The sequence below is a fragment of the Cryptotermes secundus genome, unplaced genomic scaffold (assembly GCF_002891405.2).
Source record: "Cryptotermes secundus unplaced genomic scaffold, Csec_1.0 scaffold11150, whole genome shotgun sequence".
In the NCBI taxonomy this organism is placed as follows: Eukaryota; Metazoa; Arthropoda; class Insecta; order Blattodea; family Kalotermitidae; genus Cryptotermes; species Cryptotermes secundus.
In genome coordinates, this window is record NW_019733716.1 from 34,591 (window position 1) to 52,336 (window position 17,746).

The 17,746-nt window shown below is 41.5% G+C and overlaps 1 protein-coding gene across 1 annotated transcript in view; it reads right to left on the minus strand.

Annotated features, from left to right (window-relative positions):
- Positions 1 to 17,346, minus strand: part of LOC111868176 (kinesin-like protein KIN-7I) — a gene marked incomplete at its 5' end in the record, with an annotated part of 46,470 nt that extends 29,124 nt beyond the window's left edge. The window contains 1 exon segment of the mRNA XM_033752948.1: positions 17,237 to 17,346. Coding sequence (XP_033608839.1) covers positions 17,237 to 17,334 — 98 coding nt within the window.
- Positions 17,347 to 17,746: the final 400 nt, after the last annotated feature.

A 17,746-nucleotide genomic window follows, 5' to 3' on the forward strand; every position in this document is an offset into this window, starting at 1 on the left:
AACGCCCAATCCTATTTATTTAGTTTTAATAGATTAAGATTCAATGTACATACTATTTTGTAGTTATCTGCTTGAGTTGTACACAGGGTTCACAACACGCATCATGCAATTGAATCTCACCTTTGTATGGTACCTCTTTAAGCACCCGAAAATGCATAGTCCGACATCACATATCTTGCAGTTCAGTTGCCTTTCAATTTCATCATCTTCAAAACAACGTATCATTGCCATTTTATGATATGAAACTACAATATTCGAATTCACCATCAACTTGCAGAAAATTGAATGTACTCTGTATCTCAGCTATGATGCATGTGTTGGTTACGACTTTAGAAAGCTCAATATTCTATCTCAAATGCAGTGGAAGGGCTTGGCACTGAAGAAGGGAACAAAGAGCCTGTAATCTTCCTTGAACTGAAATGCTTTCTCTTTTCTCTCCTCTAGTCAAAATGCTGAAATATCTGAAGAGTGCAACAAATATGTGAAACTTGCCAGCAAAGAACCAAATTATTTTATTGCTTCCAGTTGGTTTATGGCATCAGAGAATACAAAAATATTTCAAGTGGTAGATGCAGGAGTGATTTCATAATGCATAAAATACTCTGTGAAGAAGCAGGGAACAATTTTACAGTATGCACCAAAAATACAAGAGAAAATTAAAAATAGATTATATCTTCGTATAAATATTTTCAAATCTTATATTAAATTATGTGGCACTGTTCTTTGCTGATTAAAACAGTCATTTCATTCAATTATCATAGAAACTGTATTAGATACAAAACAAAACAAAACAAAAAAAACTCCATCGATTTAGTCTGCAAGCAAACTATACCAACTGAGTGGCCGTTGCTTGTTGGTGCAGTGAATGCCAAATTTAGCGGATAGATTGTGTCGTGTGGTCAGCGCAAGGAATCCCCACAGCCATTAATTTTGGGTTTCTAGACCAGAGCCGCTATTTCCTTGAAACAGCTCCTCAATTATCCTCAAAAGGCTGAGTGAACCCCATTCCAGACCCACTATTTCTCAGAAAATCTGGTAGCGCCAGGAATTGAACCCAATATCTCTGAATCTGTAGCCAGGAACTCTAACCACTAGACCACAGAGGAGGTCACTGTATTAGATACAGCATTTTTAAATATAACGTAAGCATCCTAACGGAACTGACATTTAAACGCAGAGCAGCAACAGGCATTTAAACGCAAACCAGCAGTGGGCATTTAAATAAACTCCAGCCAGCTCAAGCTAACACCATGTTAGAAGCCCAGCGTTTAAAGATTAAGTGTTCTCGGTCTCTTTTCAATAGTTTTTAACCAGTAACAGCTCTCCATAATGGCTATTCCTCTCCAGTGTTTTCACTAGACGTTTCCTGGTAATGAATCTTGGCACTGGAGATTCTTCAGGTTCTGTTGCCCCCTGGTTAACACTCCACAGCTGAACCCTCAACTGCACTGCACTCGCCCACTCAGCACAACATGGTTGGTCAAGTCACACAGCCCTGAAGCACACCCACAGAGAAGACTGCCTGCATTATCTCGTCTACTGTTGTGTAATGTCACCATGCATGTGTATGCTGCAGGCACTACATACCAGTGGCTAAACATGTCATGTATCATGACACCTCCTCTATTGTTGCGTGTGGGCATTACCTAGCAATGGCTGATGTATACAGAGTTTCTCTTAGCAACGGTTCTATATGTCACAGGATTATTCATTGTAGTAAAGTGAGAAAGCATGTACAGTGTCCAGAAATTTCAAATTCCTGGACACTGCATGATTGCAGACATACATAAGCAAAATTACTCTGCAACAAATGCCACACCTACTCAGAAAGACTAACCCCTCTTCTTGTCAAGGAGAAGATCCCACTTCAAACATATAAATTGTCCTAGAATAAACAAATATTTGAGGGGCCTGAAATCAAACGACTGTGCCGGCACGAACCAGTAGCAATTTGCTGGACTGGATTGGAGTTACACAGTTGGAGGTTGGAGTCAGCAGTTAGTAATTGTGAGATGCAAGTAAGCAGTGGCAGTTCATGGTTGGCCATGAGGAACCTCCACTGCTAGCAGCCGCTACCTAGAAACAACTAGTGACAACAGAATAAAAAATAGAAGACTTTGGATTAATTTATAGTGTGTGTAAACTAATGAACCTGTTATAATCATCTGTAGTTAGGCCTTATAAGCACCAATAAATCCAATTACCAATCAAAACTCCATATTTAATCACTACAATATGACAACTAGTGTCAGAAGTGGGATTGGACTGTTTCAATAGGATTGAATTGTTGAGCTTATATTAATGTGCATCATTGGACTGGAACCCGTGACAGATAATCATGCTGGACTTGGAATATCTGGTAGCCATGATGGAAAGGCTGGAAGCCAAGACAGAGGCCAAGGTGAAGGTCACTGCAGATAAGACAGAGGCTAGGCTGAACACCATTGTGAGTATTGGCTAAGAAGCAATGGAGGCCATTCAAAAAAAAAAGATAGAGGACAATCAAGAAAAAAATAGATGCCATTCAAGCAAATAGAGACAGCAATCAAGTGAAAATGGAGGCAGTTCAAGAAAAAATGGAAACCACAACAGCACCTGCCAAGAAAGAAATGAAAGTTTGCCTGGAACAAAGGAGGGTCGCCACAAGAGCTAGATGAGAAAGTATAGAGACAATAAACGTCCTGTTGTCTGTCCAAAAATGGACACAGGCCCTCCACAAGGAACTGAACATGAAGATTGAAGAAATAGAGTTGTGGTTACAACTGTCCCTCAAAACATGGACCCAAAGCCTCTGCAAGGAGACAGCAGACACAGAGAAGGGCTATCTTCATTGGTTGAATCCTGTTGTCTCTCTCTCATGTGTGCCCACCCACCCACCTGCCACTTTCGAAAGAACTGTACCCATGAATCCAATGAAGAACATGCCTGATGATGAATACAAGATGACTAACACTGGATATGGGATGAGAGATGATAAGAAAAAGACTGCCAGTGAGAAGAGATGGACGCCGCCAGTGGGCGGCAGCAGCAGCAGCCTGTTTATAGAGGATCACAGCACTCAGGAGACCACAGTTGCTGAGGACTGAGTAAAGCAGGATGGAATGACCCACCTTTTGGCAGTATGGAAGTGTCGGCCATCTTACGAGGAACTGCCAAAGGGCTACCTGCAAAAACTCCCAAGAAGATAACTGACTGGAGAAACAAATAGAAGAAATGGAGGCGGCAGTTTCACCATTCATATCTCTTCAGTTACATACTCAGTTTGTTGGAAAAGCACAGCAATGACAGTCTACATGCCAAGGGACAGATAGCAGAGAGAGCATGTCTTGTGACCATCGCCAGGCTGGACATCATTGGAGGACTGACCGAGAGACCCACCCACACGGTATGCCCTGCAGACGGCATCAGAGGAGACCTTACCCTTCTTGGAGGAAGCTTTCGTGAAACTGGCTCTGGGGTAATGCCCACTAACAACCTGGATGTTCATCGCCAATATTAAGGAGGAGTTCATCCTGGGACTCAATATCACACATGCCCATGATGCATCCATGGACTTGAGGCTCCATGTGTTATGACTGGGCGATAAGGAAGTGCCACTGTGGTGCACCTGGGCATGATCATGTTCATCCACCAGTATGAAGGGCTAAAGTGAAGTAGCAGTGACTCAATGTAATAGTCAGAATGGTGCACCTAGAAGGGACCCTGGAAGCAGTGGGCAGCCTTGCAGGGACAGGTTCCACAGTCACCCATCACGCTGAAGCCAGAACACCAGTCCAACCCTGAAGGGAGAGAACAATGACTGAGACTGCTGGTCACAGAAGCACATCAAGGAAGATGCACCTGCAAAAGAACTACGGAGCTTGAGACAAGCAGCCCTAAGGAATGAAGGCTGTAGCTGTCGAAATCAGAAACAGAAGCACTGAGACCAGCACGACATTGAAATGCCATTCAAGAAGACGTTTACAGACGTCATAGACACATCCCCTCAGAGAAGATGAAATCGCATTATGCCTGTAGGCTAGTAGGGATGAGCAGCCTTATGGAAGGAGTAATGAAATTTGATGGCTGAAAGTCAGAATAGAGGACTGTGTAGAGGCAGTTACTGCTAGATAGCAGCATGGTAAACACACTGACCTAGCATGAGATACTGAAGCAACAACAGAGGATGCAGTGTTCTCTACGCAGCCATTGTTAGGCAACTGAACAGTAGAACAAGTTTCCACAGCAGTGAATCACCAAACAACATTAGAGGAACTGCTTGAAGTGGTGTTTCTGTGTGATCTCTGCCGAGGCTATATAGCGAGGACTAATGGGAAAGTTCGTCAGTCAGAGGTCAAAGTCAGCGGTTAATAGTCATGAGTTGCAAGTGAGCAGTGGCAGCTCATGGTTGGCCACGAGGAACCTCCATTGTTAGCAGCCGCTACCTAGCAACAACTAGTGACAGAATAAAAAACAGAATACTTTGTGTGTGCTGTAGTTGTAGTGATTTATAGAGTGTGTATATTAATGAGACTGTTATGATCATTTTAGTTATGAGTAGGGACCAGATTTTAATGCAAATGCATATTTCTTTCTTGCAACCAGAAAGTATGTTCATTTGGATATATGTATGAATTACTTCATTTCTTAAATTTTGGACATGGTTTGATGGTGCATATAAATGCATATTTTGCCTGTTTTATGAATAAGCATCATATCTTCGAAGATCTTGATTTATACTGCATATTTCCTTTTTAAAATGTTTATCATATACATTTTTTAATTTTATGTTCAAATTGTCAATCATGGTCGTGTGTATACAATTTTTCTTTTCAGTATTAGAATATGTTGCATGTCTGACTCAACATTTCATAATAATTCATGTTTCTAATGCAATACCCAGGACGGCACTTCCCCAATCCCTCCACTCGTAATGTGGCTCATCCGCATACCATCAAAGTGGCCGCGAAGAGATTAGTCGGAAGCGTTCACATGTAGCCAGTATCAACATAATACTATTCAACTGATAAGGGACTTCACTTATTTATTTCCGAAGTCTCCATGAGGTTCGTTACGCTTCTTCATTTGAAGATGGGGGCCATTCACATTAGTGGTCACTAGTCTGCAGTTAAGTTTGTTTACCTTTCTGTAGTCATGCCGAAAGTGAAAGTAAGTCAGAAAACTAAATTACAGCTGTATCAGCAAGAGTTCGAAGGAGAGATGATGGGTACGGATAACGAAATTCTTTATTGCCGAGCATGTGAAAAACGCTTTCAAGTGCTTCAGCATTTGAACACTAATGTACACAAAGAGAATATTAAAATTAAATCCACGAAAAGTGCTCCTGTTCAAAAATTGCTTAGTGAATTTTCTAATAATAGTTTTTCAGTTTTCCTTTCATTTATGCGAAGCCTTTTTAGCAGCAGATATTCCACTGTGGAACCTAACCAGCCCTACTCTGAGAAGCTTCACAGAGAAGTATACACAGTGGAAAGTGCCGGATGAATCTACTGTGCGCAAAAATTACATGAAGCAGTGTTTGGATTTTACAATTGAAAGCATTAGAGATAAGATTCAAGATAAATTTGTGTGGGTGTCAATTGACGAAACACAAGATTGTGAGGGACGGTTTATTACAAATTGTATAGTTGGATCCCTTAATAAGAATGAACAATCTACCCCATATCTTCTTGCGGTAGAACAATCTGAAACCACAAATAGCTCCTCAGTTTCTGAATTTTTTATCAATTCCATGAATTTACAATGGCCAAATGGCATATTGCTCTTTGTGACTGATGCCGCAAGTTATATGATGAAAAAGCAGGTACTGCTCTTAAAGTTATATTTCCAAACATGACACATTTGACTTGCTTTGCCCATGGGTTGCACCATGTTGCAGAAACAATTTGTGCAAATTTTCCGCTTGTTGACAAGTTGGTGTCTTCTGTGAAGAAGGTATTTGTTAAAGCTCCATACAGAAAAGAAGCCTTTAAAGCAGTAGCACCGAGCGTTCCACTTCTGCCAGAACCAATTTTAATGCGCTGGGGCACGTGGCTGTGTGCAGCGAGTTATTATACCAAACATTTAGAAACAGAAATGTCGTGAATACATTTGTTCCCAAAAGTGCAGCATCAATTCAAATTGCCCAAGATGTACTAAAAAAAAACGCAGAACTAGAAACTAATCTTTCCTATATATCTGCTCACTTCTCTCATCTTCCATCCTCCATTTCCTCACTGGAGGCAAGCAATAGCAATATTACTTGTATCAGTCGTTAAGTGTGTTCAAAACCACTGTTTCCTAATTGAATTCGGTTCCTGGAAGAGTTGGTTAAGTAGTAAAGGAAAAAGTACACAGCATTCTTTAAAAAATCCAGGATATGAACAAAATTTGTGAAATTGAAGAAATTTCAGCCGGTAAACTTACTGAACTGACAAGTAAAAAATCACTAACAGTGGAGCAAATAGCGGCTTTTGTACATGTGCCCCTAAGTTCCTGTGAGGTGGAAAGTTTTTCCCGCTATAAGGACATCTTATGAGACAATAGGAGGCGACTAACTATGGAATACCTAAAATGTTTAGTAATTGTGAACTGCCACAGAAGAGAAGTTGAAAGTTCAAAGAGCTAAATGTGAGTACCATTGGTTTTTTAAATTTGTAATGAAATATGTTGGCTTTGTTGCATGATTTGTATTTAAGTAGCTTTTTATTGCAAGTGAATCATTCAGTGATTACATAAAATGAACTTAAATATTGATTTGTTGGTCTTAAAATAATATAAAATCAATTTCAATATTTGGTACAAATTTGTATGTGCATATTTCGGAAGTTTTTCATGCACAAATGCATACATACTTAAGGGATTAGTAGGGCATAAAAATCCGGTCCTTAGTTATGAGTTATAGGTGTCCAATGAATCCAATTATCAATTCAAACCCCATGCCTAGACACTGACACATCTGCAGTACAAGGAAAGTCAGTCTCACACCATTCTATAATCACATTATGAAATCAAGATCTTCATGGCAAAATCGTCCATCTGCAAAACCCTAGGTGGAGCTCAATATTTTGAGCAATTCCTCACTTCTAGCTACAAGAATATTGAATTTTCATTGGACTAAGAGATATTTTGACCACAGCAGTCAATTCTTTATATTTTGACATGATGACTTAAACACTGCCTGCCACTAGGCAATGGCAAACTGAACACGTTTCCACAGTAACAAACATGCAATACAACAATGGAGGAACTGCTGGAGACTTGGCATGCCACAATAAAGGAACTGTTAGAAATGGTGTCTTCTATACAGTTTGTGCCAAGACAGGGTCAAATACCTCCACTGTAGCCCTGCTAGTCATAGGCGATGAAAAGGGAGCACAGTACCTGGGGCTATAACAGGGCCACCCTGTTCCTGGGGGACATAAATATGGAGACTTAGCCCTACAGGTTGGGGGGATCTTGAATCTGAGATAGTAAATGTGGTCATGAGTCCCACAGGACTCAGACCTAAGGACTGCGCTGGTGATGACCAGCAGCAATTGTAAACAACAGAACCACCTCTCATCAGATAGTATGTTACATAAGGACTACAACAGCAAGTGTTCAGATGCAAAATAAAATTACTGGTTGTAAGTCTCAAAGGGCCCAATAGACAAACCCACATGGAAAATCTCCCTCTATTCCTTATTACCTGAACAAGGCTTCAACGTCATCATGAGGCAAATGATGGCCACTCAAAGAGTTCCAAATGAACAAACCAACGTGGAAACCATCCCTCTATTTCTTGTTACCTTAACAATAGACTTAAAAACTCAACAGATATACAAGCTGAATAGCCTTAACCATATTACTATCAAGGTAGAGTTATACAGAGTTCAAAATGGCCTAATGCACTGCTACAAATGTCAAAACATTGGCCATATCTGGTCCAACTGCAAGCAACTCCTCTCATGTTTGTGGTGCTGTGGTGACCACCTGTATAGGGAACATCCTGAAGAGACAAATACAGAATCTACACTGATCTGCTGCAATTGCACACTAGTAGGAGAGAAACCTCATCCAGTGTCATATAGAGGCTGTAGCCATTCGAAAGGAGAACTGCAAAGAAGTGCACAACGAACTCCATAGGGGCCCTCTGGGAGGATGTTCTTCCTTAAGTTCACCTAACCAGAGCAGTCCTACACACCTACACTGCATCAAGACACTCAACATCAGCAACCACAGGCACCACAGACATATGGGAAAAGCATGTGGAATCCCATGCAGCAGCATCTACCAGAACAGGAAATTTAGAAAACAGGTCTTTCAGTACAGGATCCTGGTTTTACTAACAATGACATGTTAAAAACAGCCACTGTAGTGCAACCGATCATGTGAGAGACCAGTGAAGCTGTGTCAGAAAAATACAAAATAATGGTCATTACAAATTTAGTACTTAACTTAATGAAATGGCTGCCAGAGTTCATGGTCTGTTCAAAGTCATAGCATTTAATGCAAATGCCATTTGGAGGCAGTGCTATGAGTTCAATAAACAGCTGCAACACTTACATATACATTGATTCTGCTCTCAGAGACAATCTCAAATCCCATGAGAGGTGCTTTAATAAAATTATCACTTTTATCGAACTGACCGCTTCCTGGGAAGAACAGGTGGAATTGCCATTGCAGTAAAGAAAGGCATTCCCCACAACCACATAGACCTGCATCCACCTGTTTTAATAAAGACACAAGGGTCTGCATACTGATTGCTAATAGCTAAGTGCTACTTTTAGCAGTCTATATGCCACCAGGCCAAGCCTGCAATGATGCAGACAACACTGAGTTCTTACACTTTAGACAATAAATTTCTACTATTCATGGACCTTTAGGAATAACATGTCACCTGAAGAAGAAAGTCAAGGTGACTGCAGATTGTTTAGAAAACCAGTTCACATCTCATGACCTGTGTGACAAAAATCATGAGCAACAGGTAGAGACTACAGTCCAAGTACTGCTCGCATCTGTAGATGATGTTCCGTTGAAAAAAGTATGGCCTTGTGATGTCCATAAATTAGCAAATTCGTTGGGTATACCCACACACATACCCAGGAGGCCCAACAGTATAACACACGCAGTCACAGGAGCAAGACACAACAAAAGCACAACACACACAAGATAGTGAAGGAGTGCTCCAACAGAGGAGAATGGGCGTGACTGGCGTAGTGAGGTGCGACGTAGTGATGTGGTATCCTGAACAATTTTAATATTTTTAACGTTTGACAATGTATATGATAGATACATATTTTAGTTATTTTAATATGAGAACAAGGCATGCAACGAACTAGTTTGGCGTGGATAAGTAAGCACCTGAAGATGGCATTATTATGCCGAAACATGTAGTGCGAGGGAGAGAAGGAGATAAATGAGTGTATGCACTGCAAGACGGTTTAAATAAATCATGGAAGAGAAATCTGGTTGAGAGCCTTGAGGGGCTTGGCACAAGGCAAACTGATCTGCAGTAAACCACCAGTTCTAAAGTAATTCTGACTTTGACAATTCATAAAATCTGGCCATGATCCTCAAAGGGTAATAAAGTAACTCTGACTGACAATTTGTAAAATAGAAGAGACTTAAACTTGGCAGCAGTCAAGCTTACAACCATTCAAATGACTAAGCTGCTGTTGTAGCATAAGATAAGAAAGGTAGACACGATCTGCTTAGTGAAGTATGCACTGACAGAGGACTTGTAGATGGTGCACAAGGAAGAATTTTCAACATGCTATATATGCAATACCTACATTTAAGATATAAAGCGTATAAGAATATGCCGTCTACACAACAACACTCTGTCTTTTAAAACAAAGAAGACACTACTGTATCAACATTTGTTTTACGAAGGGTGCTCCGTATATAATGCCTCCTATTTTTTTGTGTTAATATGTAACTTCTGAGCTGGATGTTGGTGCTGTTGTAGTAAAGGTTAAACCTTCCCGCCAATGTACTGTTAGTTTGGTTGTCATGCGACAGATAGCAACAGCAGAGCAGTCTACCAAAATGGCGTCTGACATAGAAGTGCGTACGAAGAAGATATGTGTTATTGAATTTCTCACTGCTGAACAAATTGCACCCATTGACATCCATCAACGCTTGCTAAAGTTGTACAGAGACGATACAGTGGATGTCAGCACAGTGAGGTGGTGGGTAGTGCATTTCAACAGTGGCGAAAGTGAAGTGTGCGACAAACCATGCCCTGGGCGTCCCTGCTCAGCTGCCACTCCTCACAATGAACAGCACCTCGATCAGCTCATCCATACAGATCAGCGGATAACGACCAGGGAACTGCATGCATGGCTTAATATCGGCTGTAATGCATTGGAAACGACGTTCGGGAAGCTGGATTATCGCAAAGTATGTTCCAGGTGGGTCCCGCGGATGCTTACATAGGACCACAAAACTCATCGAATGGAAGTTTGTCAGGACCTGTTGCATCAGTTTGAGGCTGAAGGTGACAAGTTTCTGGACAGCATCGTCACCAGAGATGAGATGTGGCATCACCACTATGAGCCGGAATCCAAAATACAGTCCATGGAGTGGCGATTCCGGATTCCCCAAGAAAAAAGAAGTTCAAGACACAGCCATCAGCAGGGAAAATGATGTGCACGGTCTTTTGGGATAGGTGGGGTGTGATTGTGTTGGATTTCCTGGAGCCTGGTGAGACTGTCAATTCTGAACGCTACAAGATGAAGCTGACTAAGCTGAAAGCCTGCATTTCCCGAGTCAGGCCAGAGAAGCAGACAACCTTTCACTTGCAACACGATAACGCTAGACCCCATACCAGTTTGGCGACCACCACGCACATTGCAAACTTTGGCTGGACTGTCCTACCACATCCACCTTATAGCCCTGATTTAGCACCTTCAGACTTCCATATATTTGGTCCTAAGAAAGATGGACTACATGGGCAACATTTTCCAGACCACAATGCTGTCATTGCAGCTATAAGAAAGTGACTTGCCTCTGCTGGAGCAGACTTTTACGAGCGTGGCATACAGGCTCTCGTTCATCGCTGGCAAAAGTGCATAATGAATGGTGGTGATTATGTGGAAAAATTACTCTAAGTAGCTGAAATCTTGCTCTATTTAACTGTGTTATTATGCTTTCTGTATCTGTCATAGTTTTCATTAAAAAAATAGGAGGAATTATATACAGAATGCTCCTCGTATTAAGACTTTTATGGACACGGCATGTTTCGGCCCCTATATCAGGCCATCATCAGGCATATATTGTTCAGCTTTAAGCTGCTGAACTGCATCCAGTTATCATTCAGTTCACTAAATATGGATCCTTATTGTGTTTTTTGGACTTAATTCAAATATATATATATATATAAAATAAGTCATGGCCGAAATTTTAGCTGAATGTACTTAAATAATACAAATTAATATTATAACCTAAAAAAAAGTTAAATTTAGAAACATGAGAAATCAGAAGCCAGATGCTGAAGAGTAAGACGATAAAAGTTAACAGTTAACCTACATTTGACAAAGGCAAAGCCTATTCATAAGATACGAGGGTTGGAAGTTTAATAGTGCCAGAGGCCATACAGCACAACAGTGTCATCATGGTCTTCAAGAGGCTTGTGGGGAATCTGCATTGTGTTACAGAACAGTGGCAAGGTGGGTAAAGGCCTTCAACAAAGTATGCCAGAATGTGGCAGACATGCATCGGCCAGGTCGTCCTAGTGACAGTGAAGAAGAAGTGTATGCCCTTTCCGCATTACCGGAGAGTGATCGATGCCATACAATTCGTGAACTAGCCTGAAAGACAGGATTAGCACATACAACTGTGCTTCACATTCTGAAGGAACGCCTGGGCATCAGAAAAATTGCATCATGATGGGTTCCGCATGATTTGATGGAAATGCAGAAATGGCAATCTGTGGCTGATTTGTTCGATCAATGGGGATGGGAAGGGCTGTACCATCCACCATACTCCTCGGACTTAAGCCCTTGTGACTTTGACTTGATTCCTAAGATGAAGGAACTACTTCGTGGCATTCACTTCTGAACTGTTCCAGAGACTCTTCAGGAAGCAGACTGCTCCATTTGAACTATCAACACAACAGGTGCTGCTAAAGGTATCTTACAACTTCCACATCGCTGGCAATGGGTTGTACACAATGCTGGTGAATACACTGAAGGACAGTAAAACTTCGAAACATGCACTTATTTTGTATCAGTTGTAAATAAATAGTTGCCACTATTAAAGTTCCAACCCTCGTACAAACCCATACTCTCATTAGAGAGGATGTTACATAAGGTCTACAACCTGAAGGGTTCAGCCGGCGGGAAGAAAAAAAGAGAGAGAGAAAAAACACACACAAAGCCACAACAGCAACTCCAGTCCTGAATCCCATGGGGCTTGGCACCAAGACGAAGTGACTGGCAGTAAACCACAAGTTGTAAAGTAATGCTGGCTCTCACTCTGACAATTTGTAAAGTGTGTAGATTAGTTATAGCGTTATAACTATTTGTAGCTATGAGTAATAAATGTTTAATGAATCCAGTTACCAATCCAAACCCTGTGTCTGGTCATGAACACACAAAAATGTAAATGTACCCTAGTAATACTATATAGCAGACCCTTGATTACCCACTTTTAGGTTAACCACAGAACTTCTAGAATCCATCAGTTATTGTTCACAGCTTTCTGCACTGAGTTAAGTTTCGCCCATTAAAATATATTATTCAGTAACATGTATGAGAGATGCTTCACAGTGATTTACAGTGGACTCTACATCTTCTCACTGTGCTGCAACTTTATTCTATTTTATCGCATTTTGCACTGGCCTATCACCACCGAACAAGGGATGTTTTCTTCCATTACAAAGAAATGGTTACTATTTAAAGACAGTAACAAGATTCGTAATTAATGAATGATTTTCAGATTTTAACACAGCATGAGTAATGGCCATTTCAAGATTCCTTGGATTATTCATGTTTTTAATTATCTGTGCTACTTCTCTCATCCATTAATATGGATAATGGAGGGTGCAATAAACTGGGGGGGGGGGAAGTGCAGATTTAACACAAAGGTAANAATATTGTTGTCACTTCATTCTACATGTTTTGACTGCAAAGTAGTCGATCACCAGGTAGAATTATAAGTTTGCCATGGACAATGAAAGTGCATTTAGAAGGACAATTAAATGTAAAATAAGAATATAGGACCCATACAAGAAAACCTGTCCTAACAATATTGTAGAAACATCCAAGAAAACTTAAGTGATGCACTGTCTATTACAAGACAGGCACTATTTATCAATACATATTGTGATGTATTGCGGTATGGAGGAAATCCCCTCCCCCGCCAGCGGTGACTTAACAACATCGGGCGATGTTGCTACTACGGTAACAGGCCAATCAACATTCCGCCTCCCCCCTGCGGTGACATAGCGGGGGATGCCGCGGTTGCTATGTAGCAGTAAACAGCTCTTGACAGCATTCCCAGCAACACCTGTAAACACGGCGACTAGGCAACAAGGATGCGAGGCGTTTTTCCGTTGTCTGGCTGAGGGTTTATAAGAGAACTGCACTGCCTAAGGAATCAGTATTACAGACAGTGGACTTAGTACTACAGACTGACTGACAAATGACAGACCTGACCTCTCGCCAGAGAGGGCGCTACACATGGACAAGACAGTAACTTTCATTCAAAAGAAATATCTGGTCATGAGCCCCAGCTGGGGCTCGACACCAAGACAGACAGACTGACTGACCGTCAGTTGCAATGTGACTCTCTCTCTTAAGGAATCAGTTAAAATTCAGCATCCGCTGAAGACAGTTGAAATATAGCAGCAGTCACGGGAAAAAACCCGAACGCGTGGTTGGAAGATTTTATGTGATAATTTGTGATACTGCTGAGGGTATAAATTGTGTAATTGTGAAGTGTGTAAATGTAAGAGTGAGTGAAATAAAATCGCTATATCCAAGATGGCATGAAGTTACTTGTGGCGTGACAAAACACGTTACATTTGATGTCAGAAGTGGGATTCGAATTGTCAGAATTGTTTACGAACTTAAACACGCCAGTCTAGAACGAACTATTGTGCATCGAGTATTGTACTGCAACAAAATGGAGATGCAGCAGATGATGGAATACCTGCTGAATGAATTGAGGGCCCATAGAAAGGCCAACAAGAAATGGAGGCCAAGAAGAAAGACAAAAAATATTTCATGTCAAAATTAGACGCCAACCAAGAAAAGGCAGACGCCGATAGAAAAGCCTCGCGAGAAAAGATGGCCACAGAATGAGAAGCCATCCAAGCAGAAATGAGAGCTATCCAAGCAAGGAAGGAAGCCATGTGAGAAAAAATGGGCACCAGCCACATAGAGATGGTGTCCGCATTTAAACCCGAGATAAAGGAAGAGACGATGGCCTACTGAGAAACGACGGAGGCGCGTCTAGAAGAAAAGCCGGCCTCAGTGGACAAGAAACCTGCGGCGGCACAACAAGAAGAGGTCCCCATAGTGATACCGGTTGTAGAACCTGAAGAAACAACGGATACCAGAAAAGAGACGATGGCCCGCCAACAGATGGAGGCACGTCTAGAAAAGAAAGAGCTGACCTCAGTGGACAGGAAACCTGAGGTGGCCCAGCAACAAGAAGTCCCCTACGAAAATGCCGTAGAGAAACTGGTCAAAGGACGGAAGAAGCGGTATAGGGGCAAGAAGCAAGCTGCAGGGCGACATGGAGAGCCAGAGGAACCAACCCGAAGAATTTGTGGATCCCGGATGAAGTTGGCTGCCTCCTGCAGGAAGGTGTCCCACCGTGCAACAGTGGCATGGCGCAAGAGGAACATCTTCAGGAAATCTTCGACCCAAAGAAATTGTGGACTGTGGAAAGAAGTAACCGCCACCGGAACGAAGATTACAGAGAACAGATGTTGGAAGTACCCTGAATGCAACACTGGCATAAAGGACACAGGTCTGAAACAGCGACTATGAGTCAGCAAACAATTCAAGGACCCAACCAAGAATGCCATCGGAGGGTGTAGATCACGACAGCGATCGCACCTAGGAGGGAGAAGTACTCGTAAGAAGACCTTCTACGAGATCGTCGGCAGGAAGATCGCGAAGCAAATGGCCAGATCTTCTGTCAGATTATGACAAAACAAGAAGATGACTAGCTGTGCAAATGTGACACAGCACAAGAGACTCAGACACCAGTGGAGTCACGCACAAGCCCGCATAAAGATGTGTCAAAGAAAGCACGGGAAGAACTTGAACATGAGAGGACGACATAAGGACTCGTCCTGAAAGGAAAATTCGAGGCATGTGCAAGTGCACAAGCAGACATGCTGCACGGAGAGCACAGAAGAGGAGCCGGTAAATTAGAAGCACCGGCCTCCCAAGCAAGAGTGAATGTGCGATGGGAGAAAGTGAAGGAGTGAATGTGATACAACTGGATCTTCTGGCAAGTTAACAGGAAACCGCTCGAGACGAGCTGGTCTTAAGAGGGGAGCGGATGTAACGGAAGGAAGATAGTTGCGGCAAGAGGAGTAGCTGAACAAGAAAGAAGCCGTTGCAAGAACAGACTGCAAATAAAAGGAACGGGTATGTACCGTTAGGCTATTCGGGATGAACGACCTTAAGATGGGAGCAGTGTGATGTATTGCACTATGGAGGACAACCCCTCCCCCGCCAGCAGTGACGTAACAACATCAGGCGCTGTCTCTACTACGGTAAGAGGCCAGTCAACATTCTGCCCCCTTCCCCTGGGGTGACGTAGCGGGGGATGCCACAGTTGCTATGCAGCAGTAAACAACTCTCGACAGCCTTCCCAGCAACACCTGTAAACACGGAGACTAGGCAACAAGGAAGCAAGGCATTTTCCTGTTGTCTGGCTGAGGATTTATGAGAGAACTGCACTGGCTAAGGAGTATGCTAAAATGCAGCAGCTGCCGAAGACAGTTGAAATATAGCGGCAGTCGCGGGAAGAGAACCCAAACGTGTGGTTGGAAGATTTGATATGATAATTTGTGATACTGCCAAGGGCAGTAATTGTGTAATTGTGAACTGTGCAAATGTAAGAGCGAGTGGAATAAAATCGCTATATCCAAGAAGGCGTGAAGTTACTTGTCACGTGGCAAAACACGTTACAATATATTTATGTACAATTTTGGCACAAGTGACATAATTTATTACTTCTTATACTTTTACCCAAATATCTGTGTGTGTGTGTGTGTGGGGGGGGGCACACGTGTGCAGGCATAGGTGTATTAATTATTCTTTGTATTACAGTATAGTTTCTAATGTTTCGTTTAGGCACCTGATAATGCATGCAAAATATGCAGTGTGAGATGAACATAAAGCTGTAAATTTTTAACATAGTTTGTGTGACAGCTAATCCCAAAACCTTCTGAAACATATTTTCAGGAGAAAAGGAATGCCAAACCTTCCTTCATTCTTGGAATGCAGCATGTGGCTCTATGGTCAAAAAACTAGACCTGAGATATTTAACGATAACAATAGAAGTAGTACTTCCAGCAAACAGAAAATTATCTAGACTTAAAAGGATTCTGACGATGGTGTATGCTATATAGAACCATGAGTATAAAGCTTATTTTGGACTCTATTCATCGCCTGGTATATATAAGTGATTGAGACTAGCCCTTTGTAATGGGCCCAACTGAGTCGGTTTATCCACCCCATCCACCTGATGACAGAGACAGATCCAGTCTCCGAAACATTGTGGTGTTTTGTCAGACGATGGATAGAGTCCAAAATAAACCTTATAGTTCTATACAGAAAATTATCTGAAAAATGAAACCTGCAGGAAAGAAAATGTATAGTCACATATTATCATATTGAAAAATTACAAATTTTTAACTATTCGATTCTTTAAGGAATATAACACAACATTCCACACCATAATTGCTTTAACATCAAATTAATACTGTTGAAAATGTCTTAATTTTTATGTAACTGGGACTGAGGCCTCAAAACTTACAGTTTAACAAAAACATTTTTTTTGGTCTTTGCATTGTAAAATTATTCTTCTGCATTTGGAGTAGCAATAGATGATGCCATGTAACACAGAATTTTAGCGTGATGAATTCACCATAAGCACTTTATTCTAATACATATATATTCAAAACTTTCATCCTGTTTCAGACAAAAAATAGTAAAGATAGTAAGGATAGAATATTTATACAAGTACAAAAACTATGTTCACTTGGAAAATAAAATCAGATTATTCTATCATCATTAACTCTTACCTCAGCAAGAATTCATGTCCTTGTACTTGGTTTAGAGCTTCAAAAATGTAGTGAATTGTCATTGGAATAATACCAGGGTCATCCTGACTTCCCATCATAGTATGTGTTTTTCCTATAAAATTAAAAATCTACAATTATTTTATGATAATAGAATTATTCTATTATTCTTCAGAAGCTAACAGTCTCTCAGTGTGTCAAGAAATTATCCACCTTTTATGGAACCTTAAGATTCATCAGATTAATTACAATCCCCACAGCCCACCAGTGGATCATATCCTCATCCAGGTGATTGCAATCCACATCCTCACAAATAAGTCTTAACACTGTGACGTATTTGCACTATGCTGGAGGGGGGGGGGCTCCAGTGGTGATGTAACAGCATCGGAGCAACTGCAGCTGCTACGGTAACAGGTCAGTCAATACTCCATCCCCCTACCCCGCTGTGACATACCAGCACTTCCCATTGTGACGTAACAGGGGACACCGTGGTTACTACACAGCAATAAACAA